The following is a 26,252-nucleotide window of genomic DNA, read 5'->3' as shown; positions in this document are numbered from 1 at the left end:
TATGTTAATGCGGATACATTTAATCCAGAAGCAGATTCTCACCCCTAAACCTCCCCCGACTTCTAAATATTTGTTATATTGATTAAACCTTCAAAATATTTGAGAGCTACTATAAAATAAATTTTTTTCGCCTTGTGTATTGAAATGTTGAAATGCACAAGTAATGATACACGCAGTAGATTAAATAAACGTTAGGCATTTTCCTAACAGTTTTGTGTTTGTCACAATAAGTTAGATCAGCGGTTTTTAACATGAATATATGAATACATAATCTAAGATCAAAGGATACGCTCCGAACCGTTCAAGAGTATGCGGAAAATTAGGTAAGACCTTTTGCAGTGCAAACAATATATAATTATTACAATTAGGTTTGAAGTTATGACAATGAACGAGGAACTTGGATAAATCAGAATTGAAACAGCTCACAACTGGTATTAGCAAATCCGAATTAATCTTTATATAAGTTTTTATTACTTTCATTTTTATGTTTTAAAAAGAAGAATTGTTAAGCGCAAGTGCAATTGTTGTTAAACTGTTTTATCGAAATAAGGGTAAAAATCTTTGAAGATTTTTAACAAGAGGCACGAAAGTTATAAAATTTTGGAGACATCACATGCAACGCGTCTTTTTGGGTCGACGCCATTTTCGTTTCAGCGAAAATTTGCTGAATTTTTCTTTTTAAAATGCGTGTTTTCTTTTTTCTGTCTTTTGCCATACTAGAGTCACATACTTTTGAAAAGCGTGAGCCCCATTTCGGATACCCTGTATATCGAACGAGTTCAACCTAACCTATCCGATCTGGATGGAACTGGGAATGGTGATAGACCTTGTCCTAGTATACAAACTTGCTAAATACTTATATTATAGGATGCAGATCTTCGTACGGTGCCTAACTTATACATAAGCTAAAAAATCAAATTTGCAACGATATTTTACAATTAGGCGCAAGTTTCAGTAAGTCTTTTTAAATAAAAGAGTAAGTTTAAATAAAGTATGAATGCGCAAAACAAGGCTTTATAAAAACTGAAAACTGGTTTGTAGGAAAACCGAAAAATCAGCGTTTCGTTTTTTCCAAAAAGAGTTCTGGATTTTTGCTGAACCTGTGTGATTTCGCTGAAGTCATCATCTATTCTTGTTCATGCAGTACACATTTTTCAGAAAGCTACCGAAGAAGCTAAAGGTTTTTCTTAGAAAACGGATCCGGTTTAGAACCGAAACAAGTTTCTGATAGAAACCAAAAAACCAGGTTAGAATCGAAACAAGTTTTTGATGGAAACCCGAACCGGTTTAGAACTGAACCCGTTTTTTCATAGAAGACCTCAAAAAACGGGTTTCAAAAAGCAATTTTTGTGCAGAACATTAGAATAGAAATGTAATAATTCAGTTTAACGTCCCACAATTATGGCCCTTAGACTAAGGGAGATGTTTATTAAAACAAGTAAATGATGATGGAAGAATTGGTGGGATGAGAAAGTGGAAGGAAACGGGAGTACCCTGAGAAACTCACGGACACGATGTTGTTCACCACAAACTTGGAGGGTATCGAACCAGCGACCCCACGCACCAGAGCTAAGCGCACTTCCACTAAGTCATCGTGCCTCCCACCACTAGAATAGAGTAACTTCATGATGTATTAAGAACGCTTAGTGTTTATGACTGTAGATATTAAATTCAATTACACTTCATTTCCAATATTAACATTTTTAAAATATTTTTTATGGTGGATTTTTACAGTCAGCAAAGACTTTTGGTTGGCAATCGTTTAGATTCCAAGGCGTCGTCAAATTAGTGAATATTGTACTGGGATGGGAAGAATCTTCATATATAGAATACTTCAAAGGATATCTATCCTCTGTGTTATTCAAAGACAAGCCTATTTGAAGGAAGTGTCTTGTGATAAAATATTTCACGAGAGCATGTCGCAGCGTGTTTAAGTGTAAAGAGACGTAGAAAGAGAAAGAAAGGAGGAGAGAGATGTAGGGCAAGAGAAACTAGTAGGAGAGAGAGAGAGAGCCTTGCTGTTAGTAGCTATGTGAAACATGTTACGAATTTATTTCAGTTAAGCTGTTGACAGTTTCTAGTGTGAAACTCAACGCTATAGCTAAATCTTGTGTCACTTAGTACAACAACTTAATCGTAGAATAAACTCCAGATTTCAAGACGACGACTTAACTAAATCATTATATGTCATTTGAAAAAAGTAACAGAAACGTAGGTACGATCTTGCTTAAATATTTAAATATTTCAGGATATCTAAAAAAAATGTATAGCTTTGTAAGTTTTCGTGACATACAAAAATAACTTCTTTTGTCTTATGCAGAGATGGGATTTCTTCCATGCTTTACTCAATTACTAAGAATGGGTGGGTGGGGGGAAAGAGAGGTTAAAATTGGGCTCCAGTATCTGGCTTGTTTCCTATATAAAACCAACCAATTCTATGACCTATCTTTAGTATCTTTAATTCTAATAGCCCTTGATTCTCCAAAAAAATCTTAATTGATCAACAAATGCAAAGCTACAAGTCTCATAGCTTAAATATGCGTTATATTTAACGAAATTTTTTTGAGTGAACTGTGTTTTAATTACTGTGCTACGTATGTGAATATCCATTGTTGTTATGATTTGCAACAGCACCTCTGTTTTTGAATTAAACGACAACTGCAACTGTATTCCATTTTACAGTTTTATATATTTAATGTGTGTGTGTGTGTGTGTAAGTAAGTAATATTGTGGGAGTGAAGCTTGGGTTGCCTCTTGTTGAAACCTTTGGTACGTCAGCTTCCTTCTCTTTGCTGCTATATAATGGAATAATAATAGTAAAGCTAAAAGCCCAAGCAACTCAAACCGGTATATATAAAATTTATCAATCTTTTTATCTGACAATCTTTTCCCTATTGCCGTCTCACAGAAAAGATTATAAACTTAGATTATTCATAAACAGTGTCATCACGAGCAATATGTGCCCCTGTTTTAATCAAATTCTAGGAAATAAAGAATTAAAAAAAAAAACTATCAAAATTGTGATGAAGCAGCGTAAAGTGCATACTTGAAACGCTGACCGAAACAATCTATTCTTCCTTTCTATAGAAAATAAACGCGTTTTGAGTAATGTGGTTCTATATATATATATATATATATATATATATATATATATATATATATATATATATATATATATATATATATATATATAAAGCGTTGGTGCACAAGGAAAGAAACGAAGAATTGGAAAGCTTCCTTATGTATTTTATTTTTTTCTATCATTTTTTCTTCTCTTACTACCTCTCTATGTATTTTCTTTCTATCTTTTTCTCTGTATGTGTGCTTTTCTCCCACTATAGTTTAATATTAACTCTGAAAGTTACTTTTCTAGTGTGCGGCCATACATAAATAACAAGGTAAGAGTTATGTACCTAGAAAAAAGTTCATAAATTGCTCAGATCGTCGCATCCTAAAAGTTTTCCTTGTTTATTTGAAAGATAATAGAAAATATTAAACAGAAATAACCCTTGCTTTTGCTCATATGTTATACTTACGTGAACTGCTGATTTATTCTGAGAATTTTAATATTGTCAGTATTGATATAAAATTTAAAAGAAAATTTTATTAAAGAAAAGAATATACATCAACCTACATTATTACTCTGAACTTACAGATCCATAACGTTCATTCAACAGCAAATGTATTTCCTCATATGTAGTTGAAACGTATTTTTTTTTAATCTATAAAATATTTCACTCAGTTTGTGTAGAAACATTACTTCTATTTTGAAGGAAATGAAATTGAAAGCTATATTTTGTTCTTTAATTCAATAATCAAATCAATCCCAATTGTTTGCAAGTGTTTAAGGTAGTGAGTGAGGTATTGAAAATGTCAAAAACATAGTGATACAGTAAAAACATCTTACTGTATATGGGGCTATGAAATGGGTTGTACAAGGGCTATGAAATGAGTTGTACAAGACTTCTGTACGTTTCACTTACACACAAATGCAGAGGGCAGGTCAGGATGTGAATACTTTCGAAACTTATTTCTTTAGACAACTCAAATGACGCAACCATTGATTGTGTACGCCATTGGGTAGCTAGCATTCCCTGACAATCACCCTGTAGCGCAATATCCATTTTAGGATACTGTATTGTAGATGAATATGAGGAAGCACGTATTTACACAGGGTCCCGAGCCAGGCCAAGGGCAGAAAATTTCCAGGAGCGACATATTCGGGATTGAAATATAGTATGCGGAGAAAAATGCTGCCCACGAGAGAAGTTAAGATAGGTCTATACTATACTGTAAACACTGTTAATACCACAGCGCGACCGAGTTTTCTTATTACGACGCTACTGGCGCTAGGAGCAGCTGAGTTTATTTATTTACTTTTAGCTACGATCAGCGTAATTCGTGCATTTGGTTCTGTACGCCCTGTTCTGTTGCTGTAGGTTAAATGGGAGCGGAAGAGGTCGTATTGTTTAGGTCTAGGCTAACACATAACTGAATACGAACAAATAAGGAGAAGCACAGCATTTCCTTTGAACCAGGGGTTAAAATACCTAAGCATGAGCTTTGGTATAGGTATTCTTTCCCATTTCCCTGCGGAAAATCTGTCAGTCAGACGCCGGTTTGTGTAAGCTGATGGATTCAAAATTATCGAATGGTATACTGGTAGGCAATATAGCATGCTTTCCCCCATCTTTTATAACTTTACCCACAATTCTAATTACTAAAATCTCATAAACCATATAAAATTATGTCCTATTTACTACGATGATGATTTCAGGATTATACACTGGTTTCAGTCACACACACACTATATTTCGCAATAATTATCAATTGCTTTACAGCAATGCGGTACACGTCTATATTTTGTTGAGTTCTCTTGTTAATTATATATAAGCAAGTACATAGTAACGAACTGTTACCTTAGTAACTGGATCTCTGCCATAACGCGAGTAAACAAATATTTCTACCTAGCGATGGCAAAATAAATATAACATTTTTCTTCTTCTAATGTGTAGCTAGTGCCAGTTAAAATAGCACTATTGCCCTGAATACTAAATAAGATAAACGAAGTAAATACATGGTAAGTACACGTTATCATTGTATTTCTAGCGATAAAACTTATATAATAAAACGAAATACAGATTTTAGCGTAAAATGATCTCTGATTTAATAAGTGACATCCATATTCGATTGTTGTAGGTTCGTCACTTCAGAGTAAGGAAAAAAAATTATATATACTATTATTTTACAATTTTCGATTTCAAGAAAACATTAAAATTACAAATATAGCCTTAAGCATACGTCTTCCAGCCTAAGAGATTTGTTAGATTTTGTGAATTACATAGTGATTAGATAGCACCTTTTTTTAAACAAAACTAATTCTAATCAAATCATCGTTCGAATCGGAGATTTGAAATGTTATTTAAATTACTTTAAGCTAATCAACCCGGCTGAAACTAATCAAAACACATTTACAATATTCGTATCTAGTATGTTGCTGCATTGTAGTTACGTCAAACAGTTCGCCGTTACCAAAGCTTCAAATCTCTTTTTATTAGAGCTTACAATGTTTCTTATCCTACGTCCGTAGTCCGTCCCGTACATTACATATGTATCGTTGGGTTGCATAAGAGTGCAGGCGTTTCAATTGCAAGTGATAATACATTGCTCATCTTCAACCTTGAGATTTCAGTATACTCTCCTATTGCTGATTTTATTAAAATTGTTTTATTTAAATAGGCATCTTTTCGACGTAACAGTATAGGCGGCTCTACTTCATTCTTTATTCGACTCAATTACATAGAAATATTTTCTGTTCTACAACACACATTATTTACGTTCGTATTCTATTAAATAGAAATATTTGAGCGTATCTTTACTTGTTTATACGACTACATAAAGTATTATATAACTACATTCGTAATTTTCGTTTTACATATAAGTAAGTAGAAATATTTCTACTTCGTTGCATAGGAATATTAACGTCTTCGTTTTCGAGGCTTATTGCTTTTCCTCGTTTGCGTAGGAATATTCTCTCCTTACCTTGCGTGTGACTATATACAAATTTATTGTACTAAAACACAATAACACACTGAGCAAGGCTATGTGATAATATGTAAAAACACAATCATATTATCACATAGTCTTGCTCGGTGTGTTATTGTGTTTTAGTACAATATGGAAACAAGGTTTGATAGAATAGTTACAGGAAATTTCTTATATGTATTACAACTAGGAATATTTACGTCTCTTTTGAGATCTATTACATAGAATATACACCAGTATATGTTCATTTGCATATGACTATGTAAGAATATTTTTGTTTCCAAAAGAAATGTCACATCCTCTTGTGATGATCTACACAAATATAATTAATATTGCTTTTAAACATAAATATACGTTTCACTTCTTGGATACCTACTTCGATTCCAATTCGCGCCAAGTAGACTTTGTCGTGGATGTCCGTCTGCGTAAGTTTCATTGGGGTTTTTCCGTTTCCTCCTACTTTCATTTCACCATTATCATCCATATCATCATCATCATCACTGTCTTTCTTAGCCTCAGTGCATAATTATAAGACCTTGAACTCAAAAGAACAGTACGCGGTGGCTCAGTGGTAGAGCGTTTCTCTCTGGTGCCTGGGGTCCCTGGTTCGATTCCAGCTTGCGTCACGTGTGGTGGACAAACACCGTGTGAGTGGGTTTCCTCGGGTTTCTCCCGTTTCCTTCCACTTTATTCAGTCCACCATTTCACTCATTTGTCATTATCACCGTCTCCGTTAGCCTAACCGGCATAACCGTGGGACGTAAAACTCAAAGATTTCATTTTTCAAAAGAACAGTAAATATACTGTACAGAGTGCCCTAGAAGTCTCCAACTATTTCTGGTAAGGAGCACTTGAATTCCAAGAGTTTGTCAAAGAAATTACAGGAGTTCGTCAAAGAAATTACAGGAGTTCGTCGTGACCTCCCTCCATATCCAAACACAGCTGCCATCTCTCCGAGGTGTGCTTGAACACACGCTACAACATTGCTAGGGGAATTATACGCATGATGCCGAAATGTGTTCACACAAATGCGCCAAATCTATGATCTTCACCTTGTACACCTGATTCTTGATATAACCGATTTCTTATGACACGTTACGATACCATGTATCAGTGTATCCATCTTCTTTCTAAAACTGAGGGATGAACACACTTGTAGTCACTGTTGATCGTGCTGTTCGCCAAATAGATGTGCCACCCATTGATCCATATTTTTCGCCTTTCCTATTGACTTCATATGGTTGGAAATGACTTTTGAGGAGACGTTCGTCTTTGCAGCAACCCGTCGCACTATTTCACATGAATCGCTTTTCACTTTGTCTCTTACAATCAGTGTCGTTTTTTTTACACGCGTTGGTGCTCATTCTTGATCATCATTTCCAAGACTGATAGTCGTATCGGCGTTTGGAAACTTCTTGAACTAACACTTAGCTGTTCGCATATTGATGTTTCCAGATCCAAACGTTATTACCACTACACAGGTTTTACGTTCCAATTTCAACCCATAGAGTAACACAGTCCACACATCACAATTCAACGTGGTTGTTTGTAACTCTGTCACGAGACGACTGCATACACTCACGGGAATTTCATTGTCTTTCGTGCAGATTTGCTAGCATTATTTTTTAGTTTACTCAGTTAATTAGTGCACGCATATTCTCCAGAGGTGCTTGACCTTCGGGATTTCACATGATGATATTTAAAAGTAAACCCATACCTCATACTTCCATTATCTCGATATACATTTCAGATATTAGGGGGTCAGTGTTACTTTTCAGCCGTTTCTATCCCTCAGGTTTCCACAGGTACCCCAAAAAATTTGACAGAGACTAGGCGAACCCGTCAGTAGAACGAAGGTAAAACAAAAAAAAAAAAAATAAAAATAAAAAAATAAAATAAATTCCACCCTTATTGGGGATCAAATACAAGCCATTTAGTGAATAAGTAAAATCTTGACCGACTACGCCGCCGCAGCTTTTTTCTTCTGGTCTCAATTTATGAGAGAACTTTTGGAAGGTTTTTTTTTTTTTTTTTTTTCGTACAGGCAATCAACTCGTCATTGACTCATTTCACTGAAGATTTGTTTCTGCTTTTGCACTCAATAAATTTGGATTATTTTCTGATACGTACTAGCAGGTGTGTCCATCCCCCAATGGCTTCGGCACTACCCTAAAATTTATTATTCTTCCTACAAAATTTACTACTTCCCGCCAAATTTACTATACTTCCTTCCAAAATTTGTGGGTACCCTTGGATATTAGTGTGTATGATTGAATGTTGATAAAACATAATGCATAAAATCTTACAGAATCAATTTTGTAAAACACTATTTCATAGACATTAAAGATAACTCGCAACTAGTAAAGTGATTCAAAGTAGTCCTAAAAGTGTTAATTTTGAGTAAATAGCAAGGATGAAAAAACTCTATTAAAACCTAAAAACGAAGAGCTTATCCTAGTTGAAAAGGTGAAATTCATTTCAGCGATCTGAGCTTTTTGAAAAATTGTCCTTTTCTTCTGCATAATTACGAGTATTTTTAGCTCCACAACTGTTACTTTTCGTGGTTGATCTGGTAATGTATTAAGAAGTAAGGAGTATAAATGGAAAAGTTGTATAGTGCTAAAATGTAAATTGATGAATGGATTTATTATTATTATTTAGAAATATGCAAGAAGTCTCGTATCTTTTTGCTATTTTCTTTTAGAAGTATATCTGCAACATCTAAGAGCTTTGTCCACAAAAATAACCATGGCTCACGATTAGACTTCTGATTTTTTTAGTCTATTACTGTGTTCATTGTTAAGCAGAAAACAGACACCTAAAGTAGACCAGTGTTAATTTAAGGGAAGTTTCCCTAATCTAGGGAAATTTTGTAGGTAAATTTAGGAAAAAGGGATTTTTTCAAAAAAAATGTGAAAATACAGGAAAATTCTTGCACTGACTGATTGACCAACGTAAATGTTTAAATTTTTCTTTATTCTGCAATAAGCCAATACAATAGTATGTGTTCAAATAGCATAATTGACCGATTGTTGGTTGGGTGTATTTGAGTGTATTCTTTTGCTAAAAAAAAGTAAAGGGAAAAGTAAAAAGGAGCAAAAAACTGATGTTGACACTTTCTTTAATATTGCTAAATTAATCTTTTCACAATTTCTGTCATAGGAATTGGATACTCAACAAACGAGGGAAAATTTGATAAGAAGAGGGGAAATTTTGTGTCCGTCGAGGGGAAATTTTCTTAAGGAAACCTACGAATACTGAAGTAGATACAAAATTTAATAGAATAAAAGGGGGATTTATGAAATAGTTATTATTCAATCGATGTCTAACTAAAGTCTATAGTTACTTCTCGCGGCATTTACAACCTTTCCCATATACTCCTTTATTTAAGATTTTTCTTTTTTTCTTTCTTTCTTTTTTGCAAAGTAGCAGATACGTTAATAGAGACCCTTTTTTTAAATAGTCATTTCTCTCCCGCTTTCTTGTTTCAGTGTATAAGTAATGAGTTGTTCATGCGTCTTATTTATATTCTTTTCTCTATAGGACTCTCGGACGAAGCATAAGTTCAAAGTGCATACATACAGCAGCCCGACGTTTTGTGATCATTGCGGTTCGTTGTTGTATGGCGTCATTCACCAAGGGATGAAGTGTGAAGGTAATACAACAGCGGTCTTTCTCTCTTCAGTCTCTGTAGGCAGCGACACCTTTTTGTTACTGGTGGCGGTGGTTGACTCTAAGAAAACTAATGCATGATTCTCTTTCACTACTTTTTTATATCTTTATTTTTTTCTATAACAACTCTTTCTCTCAGATTACTTTTTACTATTATTTTTCTCTCTTGTGCTTGCCTGTTCTCGCTTTCTCAGCGCAGAAGATGAAGATCTAAAACTAAAAAAGGGATGCGATGTAATAATTGTTTTTCTTTGTGCCACCATGCGTTTGTGTGTTGTTTTCCACGAGATGGCAGATGTGTACGAAGATTATCATCCAACCCTTGTGTTTTGACATGATGGTCGTCTATATAGCGTTTTGTGTGTGTATGTGTGTACATATCTTCTTTTTTCTTATGTGTAGATGATGTGCGGTGTTTACCGTGTGTTACTACCATCACTTTTTTTTTAACCAAATATATCTGTCTAAGTGCACGCACAGAGCACGTAAGCTGTCTGTAACATAATATACAATGCTGGAAGTGGACGAAAATTTTATAACTATCGAAAAAGACATATGTAGACTGACTATAGATACTGTTTTCATACACATTTATATCAACAGTATATATATATATATATATATATATATATATATATATATATATACGAAGTTAGGTGGAAAAATGTTATACCTAAATAGTAATGGCTATAATATCTGATAACTTTTTTTCTTAAGTACGCTTGAACAAAAATTGAATCGCAAATGAAGGTTTCCAGATATGTGCAAAGGGAAAGAACTTTTACTTTTAGAATATGTCACAGTTAACATACAAAAGAATACAGTTCACACTGATGTCGAGTTATATCCTAACTTTGTACTCATAAATATGATATAACCCTTTCTTTACTAGTTTGAAAGTATGCCTCTTTATTTATAAGATAGCTTGTAAGATGCTATACGCCGATTTAAAAGACAGCCGGAGTATGGGCTTACTTTCGGTATTTTATATATGTGGAAAACCGGCATTTTTGATATAGCTGTGCTAATCCTTATGGAGTATGGACTTTCGTTCAATAGCCCATGCTCTACAAGTACGGACAAGATATTAAACTCATTCCGTATGGAGTATGAAGGAAAGACGATATTCAGTAATCCAGATATTCTATTTTATGGCATTTGCAGTATCCAATAAAACATTAAAATGCATTCACGAAATTTACGTTCCTGCACTGTGGAATAGATGTTAGGCTATTACATCTTTAGTTACACCGTTTCGAACTGTATTGCGTGCGTCTTGGTCCTTGTTTTCTCTTCGTTCCTTTAGGGCGATCTTTCGTTGCTACTGTAATGTGATATTAACGCGACTTTTTTTTTGTCATATTTATTGACTAAGAAACATCTCTGTGTAATTTGTTAACAATTGTATGTATGTTCAGGTAAACTTCTGAATAAAAATCATGCAATCTGTTTAAAAAAGAAAACTAGCCGCTTACACTCTTCGGAAAAACCTTATATTCTTATACATAGTAGAAATAAATGCGAAAAATTTTTCTTTAGGAGAAAAGAATGTAATCTCCTACACAAAGTTGCGGGAATGTGACCTATAAAATAATTTGAGTGGCCAGATAAAAAGAAAAACAAGATTACATACAAACTAAATAATTATTTTCTATTTTTTTTTAAAAAAAAAATCGTTCCATTATGCAGAGATTTTTAAAAGCTAGAGTTTAAGATACCATATTGCAACTCATTTCAAGCAGTTCCTTCGCATTAATGTACACTTATGTCCAAAATTATTGTCGCATGTCCATAAATATGTTGTTGTAGGAATATAATTTGATAACGAATTCGCCCGGTATTTCTTATAATGTTAATATGTGTATAATCTGCAAAGACATGTACGAGGCAAATTTCATGTCAAAAGAGAAGTAAATAGAAACAATAAAACGAAAATAAAACTTTCTTGTCCATCTAGCAACATTTTGTTTTACTTATTCTAATTTTCGTATTTATGATTCTTTTCTCATGAAATTTACCACAAATATACATTTCCCGATTATACACATAGTATCAGTATTAAAAGTATCCTGTAAAATCACTATCAAATTACATTCTTAAAAGAAGACAGTTATAGATATGCGACAATCATTTTGGACATGAGTGTACATCAATATTCATAAATGATGTACTTATAAATAATGTTTTTCCATAAACGTTCTTTTTGCTACCACTTTCCATTGTTACCTTGTATCTTACCTTCAAGATTAGCTGTTATCAGACTCACTGCCACTCCGAGTGGCACAGGAAATATAGTTATTCTTACTAAACTCCTGTGTAATGATTGTTAACCAGTACAGAGTAACTGTCAATTTGAATATTAATATAATATATTTTAAGATGAACTCTACCTTAGTTTATGAATTGTGAGTTTCAACCAAACGAAATATACCAACAAACTCCTCTAGAAACACTAAAAAAAAAAAGTCAGATATTCATATATTAATATTTTTTGCAAAAGAAAGAAAAGAATAACTTGCAAGGAATTGCGTGATTGAAAGATGTTGAAATATGCTGCTAATACAAATTACCTTAATGTGTATGTTTTGCACTAGTCGTTAGTAATAAAGGTTAATTTCAATGAATATGGAAGTTTGTAAAAACGTAAACAATTTTCTTGGAAAGTAATATTGTGAATATAGTAATGAAGTGTACAAAAAATAAAATAAAATAAACTTTCTTATAGGCCTATTAATTCTCACCAAAGTCATAGAACTTTCAAATAGGAAATTTGGCTGTTAACGACTTTCTATAAATAGCATTTTAATTTGGATATTTAACGCCTAATTGGTAATACATTTCACTTTCATGTAATACTTTTATTTTTGTATATATGTTAATTCTTGTAATTATAATAACTAAAATGAACCTCATTTATTGTTCAAATTCATTCAGTTTTCTTCGTAAGCGTTTCATTTACTTGTATCATAAAGCATTCAATTGTAAAAAAAAGTAATATTTTAAATATGTCGCAGAAACATAATAGTTCATTAGTTAATATTTTTTTCCTTTCTTTACATTACGTGATTCTGAGATTGTGATAAGTATTTATTCTTTGTTTGCAATTTATTTTATTACTCCACGGAACTGCAACGAATAAAGCCAACATTGAGTAGATTACATGATAAAATTACACTAAAGAATTTTTTTTAGTATAAAGATAAAATAAATTATAATTATCAGCACTATTAGATGAACAAAGTAATTGCTTATTGGAAGATATCATAACAGAAAATTTAGGTGCTTGGACACAACTTGAGCTAAATGTAATATTTGAAATTAAATATCGTCATATTTGATGAAACTGAATGAGGGTGCATAAAATCGAAATATGATATATGACACCAAATGGGAAAATATGACACCCGCTGAGTGAGGTTTTTCTTATTCACACCATTCAGATACCGGGATGGTGCTTTAATATACAGGTCCCAGGCCGCTTCCATCCTTCCCCTTTCTCTTTTTACTTCCCTTTCTTCAGATAGCGTGATCAATGAGGGACGCCATCCCTCATACGTGACGAAAGCTCAGAAATATAAAATCTAATCCTATTTAAGAATTTTATTCAATTTATCTATCTATGAAAAAGCAGTGAAAGCGCCATAGCTCCAACCTCTTAACGTTTGATTTTAAACCTTTGATTTACGGTTATTTGTGATTTCACGTTTAACAACGACAAATATTTTAAAATATGTGTACTTTAAATAAATAATTTAAATAGATCTTTTTCAAAAAGTTTATCTTTTTAAAATTATTGTTCAAAGCCTTTGTATTTTAATAAGTTTTCTCCAAAATCAATGCAAATGAATTGTGCTCCCATCTCTGGAGTTCTTTTAAATTTGTGGACGTATATATATGTTTGTGGCCAATCCTTTCGACAATGAGATCTCGGAAACTACAGGCTCTACAAAGATGACGTTTTCACTGATCGATTGCAAATTTTGCGTAGATTGTCCAGTTCTAACTGAATATTTAAAAAAGCATGGCCATTATTTCTTTAATATATTTTTACGGATACATTGGAAGTGTTGAAATTTAAAAACATCACATCCTACGCACTATACATTCCAACACCACATGATTGTATGTAGGAGTTGCATATCTCTCAGGCGTTTGTTTCATGGAAAAGTTATAATGAAAAACGAAGGATAATCATTTCTCCAGTCTAAGTTGAATCTTTATTGTTTGCAGTGTTTGGGAGCCCAATGAACACCATGTATCACTCGCATTATAATTAATTGTGTGTGTAATGTATTTGCTTATTACATACTGCATGCAAAAAGAAAGAAAACGCTGATCATACATGAATTAAAAACTCCAACGGGAAGTAGGCTCAAAACTTGCAAACGTTGCTAGATATTGAAAAGGTAATCGGAAAAATCTCCCCTTTAGAGTATCTCTTCTCGATCTTTATCAAGACGTTGAGTTGAGTTGATTTTAGTTTAGCGTCCCTTTCAGCAGCGAGGCTATATGAGACGTGGACCTACTGATTAACGTGGAATCCGAACCACATGAGCTCCCGCCGGGAATCGAACCCGGGTCTCCCACGCCAAAGGCGTGCACGCTAACCACGTAGCCACGGAGGAGCTCTCTTTATCAAGACGTCTTTAACTTGTGTTTGTAAAGGGACATGTACAGATGTGAGGAATAACAAGGAGATTCATGCTTATATGTGAATGATGTGCTGTGTAGAGAGCGCCAGTTCAGCTAGTATTTAATTTTAAAAAAGTGACTTTTACAAAGGTAGAAAAACATTCAAGAGTAGTTGAAAAAGCAAGCCATTAATATTCTTATTTGTATTAAAGAAAGGAAAAACTGGTTCTCCATTTAAATGAGTGGGTCGGAAACGCAAGATGGGATAGGTCCTAAAGAATCTTAAAGCACTAAGCATAATAAATGTACACAAAAGAAATACTACTTCTGATCTGGCCTTTTTCATCTTATCTTAGTGATATTGCAAATTTCCCATCAATACAAAATGCATTTACAGGGTATAACAATAAATAATTATTACGTAACTTTAAGAGAGTCAAAATAACGTTTACCTTCACGTTCCCCTTGCAACTCATTGTGTTTAGTAGTAAAGGTCACGTTCAGATTGTTCCTACTACGAATCGAGAACCATCGGTATTGGTAAGTAGGGCGTATTACAGTTCTGCATGATTTCTTGAAGCACATCTCAAGGATTTAGCACTTTGTTTAAAGGAGAAAAGAAGCAATAATTGCCAGAAATCGGTTGTGATTGCTAATACCAGTCGCTTTGTATTTCGTAAAAATTACACCATATTTATGAATTCTATGTATAGCTAGTACCTACTAAGCATACGACAGTTTCCACAATTTGATGATAAACTATGGACTTTAAGAAAATATGACACGATCACTATATTGGGAAGTAAATAAAATGATAATCCTTGACAATGTTTGTTTGTAATTAACGTATTTTTCTATGCGACTTTCCGTAACGGTTTGCATTAACGCAACGCAAAATGTTCCCTGTAGATTGTAATAATAGGCATAGCATTTATAATTGATTTTTTGCACGTTTTGCGTTGCGGTATGGAATGAGGCCCATGGACCTGTGGCTTAAGATGAGTTCCAACCCACATGTGCCACCGGGAATCAAACCGAGAATATCTGCACCAAAAATGAAAATTCTAACCATTTTGCCAGAACATGCTTGCTCGTAATAATGTTAGTCCTTATCCTGGTTTAGTAGAGAGTGCACATGTCTTTGGTTTACACGGTACAGGGTTCGATTTCCGAAGAAAGAATATTGAATGCACTACAGTGTTCAGATCCCACTCTATTAATTTGTAGGGCTTTCCCTATATAGCCTTGCTCTCAACATAGGACATAACCGTTAATCTTTCCAGTACATATAGAGAAGCCATCACAATTACTGACGTAAACATAACTGCGTATTTTTCGATTACTTGTCCACAGCAAAGGAATTCCCATGTTTCAGGATAGATGAGGGCCAATCCAAAAGCTGGTTAACAATCAACCATAGGAAAAAATGAACTATATTTTTAATCAAGACCATTGTAATGTCGCGCTAGTATGTAACGGACAAAAGTGTGGATTGGCTTGATCCTTCGCTCCCTCCTCCCCCTTTAATAGATGCCCTTGATAACCAGTAAAAGCTGTTGACAGAAATTCGATATCCGGTTTTCATAAATAAAACTCAGTCAGTGAATAATAGCAACAGCGATCGATTTGGTTATCGACGGCCATCTGGTTTCAAGCTTTTAAAATAAGTTTTCTTTTTACATTCTTTTCTACTTAATATCTATTTTGTTCCCTTATAGAAAGCTCATTCTATTAATTATCGTATCATGTAGTCATATGTGGACACTAAAATAACATGATACAAGATAACAAGCTTGATATTGTTCAGGGGCGTAACACTGGAAGCAGGTAAAGTGCATTTGTAACAATATTATTAAACACGGAAACCTTTTGATTATTCTGTTTATAAATATATCGATTAGTAGCTAGTCCATGTTTATCCGTAGAATTCGTGACATGGTATACATCTATTTAGTCGAATCTATCTAGTTGGGAGCGTTTTAATATGTTATGCAATTAAATCGTGGCCTTACTGAGGGGGGGGGGGGGGATGAAAAGTCAAAACCTTTCGCAATTGTTAAGTTTATCCTTTTAGAAAAACATGATATTTTAAGTTTCTCTAAAAGAAGTTTTCTCTTAAAATTTCTAAGTACTTCGTGTAACATGTAAATTTAGTTACAAGTAAGAATTTAAACTGTTATCATCTTCACTACACACCCCACCACTTTTTTTTAATAATTCAATATCAGCAAATAATATGAGTCTTTTGAAAGTAAATCATTAATACTTGCAAGAAACTATTAAATATATTGTAATGTTGAAAGTCTTTCGAATAGTTCAAAACTTTGAGCAATCGTATAATTCAACAATCTTAAATGCAGTCGTGTAGATACTACTTGGTTCACTATCTACATTTTTGTCTTTTATTAAGTTATTCACTAATAAGTTCTTTCAAGTGCTGGAGAACACTTTTAAGTGCGTATTAAGTATCCATTAAGTGCGTGCTTTCTGCGTTTTTGTCTTTGCTTTGTGTTCCATCACTTTGAATTTTCGCGAGTAACTTAAAAGACAATGAAAAACATTTTTAAAAAAAACCTTCAGAAATTGAACCAGATAGTATCTGCAGAATGCCATTAAATGAACTAAATTGTATAACTTTCGTATAAATTTGGGTGTTCTATTATGACCTCATACGGACTCAAATTTTTGATCTACAAGAAAATGTTTGAAAAACGGCTATTACTTTGTGAAGTTGCATGTAGTAGATACTGTACTACCTGTTTCACTTCTTCATTGGTTTCACTAAAATTCCAATAAAAATGGGTTTGGATTTAGCGAGTAGCCTTTACTATGGACTAGCGTTGTATAGTTCATAATTGATTCTAGATTCAAAACTCAGACATGCACATATTTAACAGAATTTTATAGTTACAAAAACTGCTCGCTTGAAATTGAAAGGTTAGCGAGTAGTATGGTTTTATTTTGATTTCCGTTTCAAGTACAGACTTTCTTTTAGTGCTGACCATCATCGTGAAGCAATTAGGAACGTATGTGAACTAAGAGGTAGCCAACTCCAGTCCAGAAAAAGAGAAATAGCAATGAATGTAGCCGATATGCTGTACTACACAGCTTAGAAACACTCTAGTCAACAATCATAGATTATTTTTAGTCAGGCCCGTGGCCAGCCCAAAGATATAGGCGGGTGCGGTAAAAGTTAGAGGGCCCGATTCAACCATATTATAGCTAATTTGCAAGCCTACCATGAAAATTTTAGGGAGGGGCAGTAAAATTTAGGAGGGGCCAATCCCTGTGGATACGGACCTGTTTCAGGTATTGTTTTTAATCTATAATTATATCATTTGGTTCAACTAGGTACAACAAATCACAAACTCTACATAAACACACTCAGCTACGGAAATACTAGATGTATCTATGACAGTAATTACGTAAAGCGGTTATTTAAATATAAATTATGAATCTTCCAGCATTTATAGTGTTGCAGGCAGTGTTCTATATTTCTGTTCTGTCACTATATCTTTCTGTGTAAGTAAAAAAAAGTCTGTCTGTCTGTCCGTTAGTGTTGTGGTGTTGATAGTGTTCCTTCTTTGTATTTGCACGCGGCCATGTATAGAGCGCCTACACCAAGCACAAGTGGATAGAGCACTCTTACTTCTCTCCCACGTTCTGCGACCACTGTGGGTCCATGCTGCACGGTGTCTCCAGACAGGGTCTCAAGTGTGAAGGTACACATCTGCCCCCAGTATTACTCTTTTGTCATGTCATTCCTTGTGTTAGTTTCTTCCCTGCCGTTAAAACAATAACCTCTTAAAATATTGTACTTTTCTTAGTTGAATAGTTTGAATGTTATTAGAACTGGAATGCACCTGTAGTATTAAACCACTCCCCAGCCCCTTAGTACAACTTAGTTGCTATTATCTGTATTGATGTATTAGAATAGATGAACCCAATGGTTTTATTGTTAAAATATAAATCTCTATGTTGTGTATTATGTAGCGGTTTGTCAAAATGTTGCAATTTTTTACTGTGCGTTAATCTCGTGTCATATTTTCGGAACTATTAACTCTTTCGGAGAGCTGTCAAGAGTGAAGGGGACCCTGATCAGGATTTCCTGTTGTTATAAACCAGAAAGCTCTAGGATCTGAAATATACAAAGCTTAACGATTTTTCAAGAGATGTATGTAGTAGGAGGGTCATAGCCAAGGGAAATAATGGAAAAAAGATAACCAAACTTGTGTTGTGATCATAATTTATGAAATACTCTATGTTAGTGGTTACTAATCAAAGTGGTCATTATTTATGGTGTCCTTTTTTTTTTGTTAGTGGTTACTTATTTAGCTACCGTCGAGGAATTTGAAGCTTAAAATATATCAAACGATAATCATACCTATTGTCCTGTATGGTTGCAAAACATGGCTGCTTACTCTGAGGGAAGAACGTAAACTGAAAGTATTTGAGAATAAAATCCTGAGACGAATATTCGGACCCAAGAGGAACGGGAATGGGAAATGGCGGAAACTTCATAATATGTAACGGCATAATTTATAAAGATTACCAAACATTGTAAGGTTCATAAAGTCTAGGAGGATCAGGTGGGTAGACCATGTAGCCAGAATGGAAGAAATTAGGGACATTTTCAAAATTTTGACTGGAAATCCAACCGGAAAACGATCATTAGGAAGACCTAGGCGTAGATGTAAGGATAACATTAAGATGGATCTGGCAGAAATAGGAATACAAAATAGAAATTGGATCCAATTGGCTAAGGACAGAAGTCAATGGAGAGCTTTTATGAACGCGACATTAAACCTGCGGATTCCATAGGCCATAGAATTAGCTGGTTACTTATTTATTTCCAGATACAGTAAAATGCACATACAATGACCAATATATTGGTCATTTCACACTAAAACACTCAACAACAGTAATACCAAAGAAATTAACAAGAATTAAGAACAGTAATGCAAAAGAAATACATCAATAAAAGCATTAACAAACTATATTTACAACTTAATTTTACACAATGTGGATTGGAAAATTTTGTTAGGGGTATGGTAGGTGGAAGTTAGTAGGAAAGCTGCACAGTCACGCAATACGCTAAGTCTTTCAAGTCATACAAGAGGACAAAATTCCCAACGCTGTTCACGTGATTTAGTTCCATCGAGAGACCTGCTGCTTTTACGTGAGACTTACAAGCAGACAGCTCTCCCAAGGAAATCCAGTGTTTGCTAAATCGCAATCTTGTTTCCGATACTAGGCTTAGTACTTTCAGATAGAGAGGAAAAAAAGAGAAAAACACTCCTTGAATTTTTTGACGAAAGAAGAAAAACAAGAGAATTCATACATGATAATTTACAATTGTTTTATTATTTGTTATGATAAATTTATATATGAAAATATTTATGTTCTGCCCTAGCACTACCCATCTTCCCAAAGTATTAGAGCGCAATCCATACTTTCCCGATTTTACCATTCTTACTCTACAAAAGAAATTACATAGCAGACTACTTCACTTGGTAGCCTCCGTTTCCTTACTTTTCAAAAAATTCAATCTGTGACTCCTTACGCCTCCGGCTGATATTTTGTTTGTTTAGTTTCACGTCCCACATGGTGCATGATCGTGGGACGTGATAGTGAATGAAAAGACGTGAGCACTCGAGCACTGAATGAACTCAGCCCCAAAAGAAAATACATTCCTTGTTCTGACAATTATTTTAAATTGTTATTCATGCTAAGTTCTCTCCCACAGTTAGGTTTCTTAAAAGGAATTATTATAATATAATTAAAGTTCGATAGTCCTTTTTTTAAATGAAAAAAATGTCTCGCAAAAAATAAAATAAAATAAAATAAAATAAATCATAGGTGAATCCAAAGTCCTAAAACTAGCCTCTGAGCACCCATACCTACCCATAATTAAGTTTCATTAGTGCCCAAGGTGAAAACAGTAAAAAGTTATTTTGGAAATATAACCAAGCTTTTTTCTAGGATACTTTGTTCGCAATAAAAGTTCAAAACGTGAAGGAAATGCAATTAAACACTATTCGGTAAAGAATGTGCTCTGCGTAAGAAGTGATATGTAATCGCAATTAATTTACATTAGCTATGTGGGAAAGGACGATTACACAAACCTTTCTAATTCTTTAGTAGTTTCAGAATCCGGGAATTCTTCAGTTTTCCGTGTTTGTGAATCTGTTTTATGTCCACGTCGGCATTTTGTCTTTCTCAAAAAGTACGAACAAAGGACACTTAGGGCCATACACTGATCATACACTTGTCATACGCCCGTTATTCAGTCATACAATCACTTGTACAGTCAGTCAGCCAGTCATTGGATTATATTAGTCTCTCGCGACGACCAGTTTTCATTCAAGATGGTCAATTCCGGAATTTTTATTTTCCGGAATCCAGAAAGTAAAATCGGAAAAAATCCAGAATTCGGAATAATTCCAATGTCGGTAAAATTCCGGAATTCATAAATTCTGGATTTTTCCGATATCGGAATTTTTCCGAAATCCGGAAAGGGAAATTTCCGATTCCGGAAAATTTTGGCCGTCCCTAGTTTTCATCTTGGCAGAGTCCAGCATGCTAATTATTATTATAAGAGACAACTTTCCCAACTTCTGCTTTACGCTCAGTAACACGGATCGTATATATATATATATATATATATATATATATATATATATATATATATATATATATATATATATATATATAAAGACGTACTTATGTAAATGAATTTGTAATGTCTGTCAACCTCATTCTTTTAATTAATCACGTACTACTTATATACAGTAGAATCTATTTTTAGTTAGCACTACTCAAGTCCCTACCACTATTAAGGTGTGAGCTACACATCTTTACTATTAGCAGAAACCTTAAACATTTCAATTTCCAACATGGTAGATTACTATATAATAATTTTGTTTATCTGAACTTCTTAATATTTGTAATTTACTTAATTTGTAATAATCATCAAAGAACTTTGACTTACTATGAAATCGTATATTTCCTACAGTTAAAACTTACGAACCTGCGTCTAATACAGTGTTGACCTTATTACACTAACAAGTAAGAGGTGAAGTAAGGCGGGTTGAATTGTCGCAGTTCCTAGTCTAGTTAGGTTACTTTTGGTCAGAAAACTCAAACTACAAGTTCTTATATTGAGTTAAGTTATATAATGGTACTTATCACGTGTAACTTGGAGCCAGAAGCGTTACCTTTTCAGTTTAACAGCTACCTTATCGCTCTAGAATAGAAGCAGTGCAGTGTATAATATAAATTTAATGAGTTGGGCCATTCAGATTAATCTTTGCGTGAAATTGTCTTTCTCTTTTCTAAAACGAGAGACACGGATGCAATTACAACATATTAAAACAAATCTTCCTTGTCAGAAGCAACTATGTACATTTGTGTGGCTGTGTTACATTTTGTATGTATGAAATGGGAAGATTCCACATTTTAACGACCTGATGTTTTTAGCAGCGTAGACTAAGCCTGGAATTTTGTCTGAAAGCTAGTAGAGGTGTGTGTATATAATTTTCTCTGAGATGATTTTTTTTCTAAACTTTTTCCTTTGTTTTATCATTTCCTGGAAAGATTTGAAAATTAGAACGGCAAACACAATAGCAGAGTCATACTGAAGAATGAAACCTGAATGACATAATGAAACATAAGCACTTTTGTTCTTACGTGTAGTTAATTTTTCTACAATTGTCAGTAAATGTGAATTTGTATAGGGTTATTCAAAAAGCACGCCGGTTTCGTTACATCAAATTATGAACTTTATTTTTTCAAAACATACTAACAAAATTCATCAACATGTTAATCACACATTCCGATTTCAGATATGGTGAATGACTTCGGGCATATGACCACCACTACTGCGCTGGCATGCAATAACTCTATTCGTGAAATTCGCTATGACTGCCTGACTAACTGCCACACTGTCACGAACCAGTGCAATATTTTGCTCAGAACGACCACTACGACGACGCTCAGAACTTTTTATGTTCACTGTTGAACCCGTTTCAACGAACTTTTTCATAAGTCGGTGAAATGTTGATTCACTTGGTGCCCCATTTCACCCTAAAAACCACGCGAAGTCGCCTTACAGTTGCTGCATAACTTTCTCCGTTTAAAGTTTTCAAAATTAGTACACGTTGCGCGCTATAGTAAACTGTTCCATGTCTTAACACAGAGTGTAAAAATGTGAGAAATTCGAACTAAGGCGACAATCTGAATGTTTGTGGGTAGAGCAAAAATACAAAACAATGTTGACAACCGGGAAACAAAAATTTGCCACATAATCCACAACCGGTGCGCTTTTTGAATAGCCCTATATATATATATATATATATATATATATATATATATATATATATATATATATATATATAATATTAAAATTACAGGATGAAGCAATCTTGATATGCCCTTATAACTTGTAAACTAATTGATAAAATATACTAGAATTTTGTATGATGTAAATATCGGCAAAGGGGGAGGTAACTCTTGTTTCCAACATATTCTCCAATACAATTAGATTAACTGTATTGTCAACTCAACACACAGTTACATTTTTTAAAGTGACACTAAATTAGGTTATTACTTATTTTAAATTTACATATTAAGCAAAGGCTTACAGTACCACTTTTATTATTCAGCGATACTAACCAAGGACACAAAACCACAAAAAAATGTATGCAGTGTTTCAAACTAAGAACGGTAAAGTATCACACACATCAAAATTTTGGAGGCCTCTATAACAGTAATAACACAAGTGAGACGGACGGGATATTATGGATGCATAGTACCTTACTGTCTAATATATAGTCGTGATATGCTTTATTTTGTATATATGGAAACATAGTTACTAGAGATTGAAAGTTTCGCATTTCAAAAGATTTTTTTTTTTTTTTTTTTTTTTTTATGGCTAAGTATAACATCTAATCGCGTAGGTTGTTTTCAATAGACGTAAAGATCGTAGTGCCTGTTTACATTAGTTGATTACTACTGTTACACAGTTGTGCCTCGTAGTCCTAAGCCGGACTTCAAATTATGGGGCGAGACGCCCGCGCTTTTCAAATTGTGTGTGCAGTAAAGAAAAAGAGAGATAGGGAGAACGGAGTCAGGTGAGGTCCAGATTGAATTATCAACCTGATGCCTCATTGACACCAAACCACACGCATGTAATAGTGGTATGACCCTGGCTTTGATTTTACTCAGGTCACAGAGCCGGGTCCTAGATGTAATATTTAGGGAATACCACGCAAGTGCTAAATACATGCAATCTATTGTGTAGTTAGAGTTAGGTATAAAATAAAACTATAAAAATAAATGTAAAATAGGAATTTCAATCCCGGCGTGATAGAGAAAAATCATAGAAAACCCTAGAAGTCTTAACCACTATTGAGCATGCGCGTGAAGAAGTCTCTCCCATGCTCGATGAGGCTCGTGACGTTGCCTTCGAGCTACGTCAGAAAAGGCAGAAATGCGTGGGACGAAGCGCCTATATAAGCGAGGCTTGTCTGCCGCACTGGTTGGATTCTACGGACGGACGGCTAACAGTGAACTTCGCTCTGGTTAGGGACGCTCTTAATAAAAATCAGGTATGTGCTAATTTTTTCTAAGTTCCCCCTCCACACGGGAAGAGCACTTTGAGATTGTTTAGTGATCAATATGAGTTTTATTTTCAAGTTCCATCAATCTGAGACCACATTCCCTCTTCGAGAGTTAACATTTCTTCCTTTCGGGCCAATGCAAGTTGCGATGTACAAAGTTCACACTTTACTATTTTCAATAACTCGCGGTTTAGCATAAAAAAACCTTCTAGCACCCATTGAGTATTAAGGGGTTGTGCTCCCACTTGAATAATGCAGAAAAACTCCCAAGTTGTAACTCCAAGTAACTGAGTTTGTTAAATTGATCTGTATTCTTATTTTTATTTTTTTTAATAAAAAGTAAAGTGAAATGGTCTCATTGATTCAGTCAAGCTATCCCACCTAGTTAGATTCAACTCACAGTCTTCAAGTGTTACCTGGGTTTCGATTTCTAGTACCAAGCTCTACCACTGTTAGTGCACTTTCTCATCATCTTCGAACCAGTAGGCTAAAGACGTTTTCAAAACCGAGGCTATTAGGGAGTTGGACTCCGAACCAACTTCGTCGTACTGGGTGGAGAGTGAAGAAGTGATCTCAATTACGATTTCACAAAGGAAAGTGTACACAATTGCTACGCCAATCCCAGAACCAAAACATCATACATAACATTTTATGGTGTTCGGTGTTCGCCGGGTAACCAACTGTGTGTTCTTGAATCACTAAACAAGTCTCTAGTGCTCATTCACTTTATAGGGGAACCAAAAACCTCAGTTGCGTTTCAGGGCAAATCGCGATTGATTTTTTTTTATCGAAGAGTTTCCCGTTCTAAAAAGTAAAGCAAAATTTATAAAGAAAGGGAAATTGAGTGTTCAAGTTCAAAGGAAGCTAAATAAAGATATTGAAATAATAAGTCTCATAATACGTAAAAATTTGACGTAGCATTTCCGAGGGAAGTAGCTATCAGTGATTAAATTCCTATTATATCAGAGGAAATAGGTTGATTACACACTGCCCTGGTTTAAGAGGCCACTGACCAGAAAAACAGATTTATTCATCAAAAATGAGTTTCGCGCAGAAAATAAAAGAAAAGCTATTAGATTTAGGGCAATCTCATTGTCCTAAGACGCCCACGGGCAAGCACCGTTATATTTTAGATCGGTGGAATAATTATTATTGTATTGAGTGCAACAAAATAAAAGTACACGGGCATTCTCCTCCTGAATTTGGCCGTTGGAAAAAGAATCCATTACCGAGATACTTGGATACCTGGAGTCAGCCCAGATATCGTGAACCAACGACCGCTAGTCCGCATACTCCAGACGCCCCGGCGAGTGGCTGCGATCTAACGCCGCTGGCCGCGTCTAGCCCTATCCCGACTAGAAATGATACAGAAATACAAAGTGCTGGTTCAAGTGAAAAACCAATGCCAGCTCCTAGGACGATATATGTAAATTCAGATACGGACGAGACCCCACCTGGGGTAGATCCGAAAACTCTAGTGAATGATGTAAATTTAAAAGATGAACTAGAGATAGCCGAACTAATAACTGCAGGTCAGGAATGGCCTCAGGCAACAATTGAGATAGAAACAACAGCAGGTGTAATACCTGATGTCCCCTCGAACCAAAGTCCCTTAGATAATAATATGTTAGCTGATAAGGAAAATAGATTAAGTGACTTAGTGTTAAGTTCAGAAAATAAAGATATTGGTGTATCTAAAGGACCGGATAGCCCAGTAGCGCTATATTTTCCTATAAAATACGAACTGTCAGATCCTAGAACGCGGTTAGAAATGCAAAGACCCACCTTTCAATCTTTTTACGCTGGTAGTAGTGATGAAACGGTTTATGCCGAGATCGGTCCTAGAACCATGTATGCTAATCTAGATACTGAATCACGAATTTCAGCGAGTAAAGAGCCAATTTATGAAAATATTGGTCACGAACCCAAGGCTTCCATGAATAAAGAGCCAACTTATGCAAATATAGGAACCGAACCAAGGGAAACGAAAATTGAGAACCCTGACGAGAATAATGAAAATGAATCGCGCTCTTTGTCACAATCTAACGATGAAGCGTTATTAGACCAGATTAAGCATTCATTACAAACAGAACTGTCCCCAGCAGTAGGAAACTTAATTCGACCTTTAACTAAACAACTACGAAACAAGAAAGTACAGGTCACAGTTGTTCGTCGCCAAGGTGACGAAGAAGAGAAATTAGGTATTTTATTTCAAGCGGACCCCTCAGTCCCCTTTGAAGATTTATTACCTGAGGAAAATGTAGTTGGAAATTTTGATATGGA

At 34.6% G+C, this 26,252-nt stretch overlaps 1 protein-coding gene across 3 annotated transcripts in view; it reads left to right on the top strand.

Moving 5' to 3' along the window:
- The window catches only part of Pkc53E (Protein C kinase 53E), a 1,159,983-nt gene that overhangs the window by 642,128 nt on the left and 491,603 nt on the right, over positions 1-26,252 (top strand). For all 3 annotated transcript variants that reach the window (XM_081751140.1, XM_081751138.1, XM_081751141.1), the window contains exon 4: positions 9,589-9,700. In XM_081751140.1, coding sequence (XP_081607266.1) covers positions 9,589-9,700 — 112 coding nt within the window. The remainder of the gene's footprint in view (positions 1-9,588; positions 9,701-26,252) is intronic.

Source organism: Thermobia domestica, chromosome 3 (assembly GCF_964235325.1).
Source record: "Thermobia domestica chromosome 3, izTheDome1.hap1.1, whole genome shotgun sequence".
In the NCBI taxonomy this organism is placed as follows: domain Eukaryota; kingdom Metazoa; phylum Arthropoda; class Insecta; order Zygentoma; family Lepismatidae; genus Thermobia; species Thermobia domestica.
This window is presented reverse-complemented; position numbering and strand designations above follow the sequence as displayed.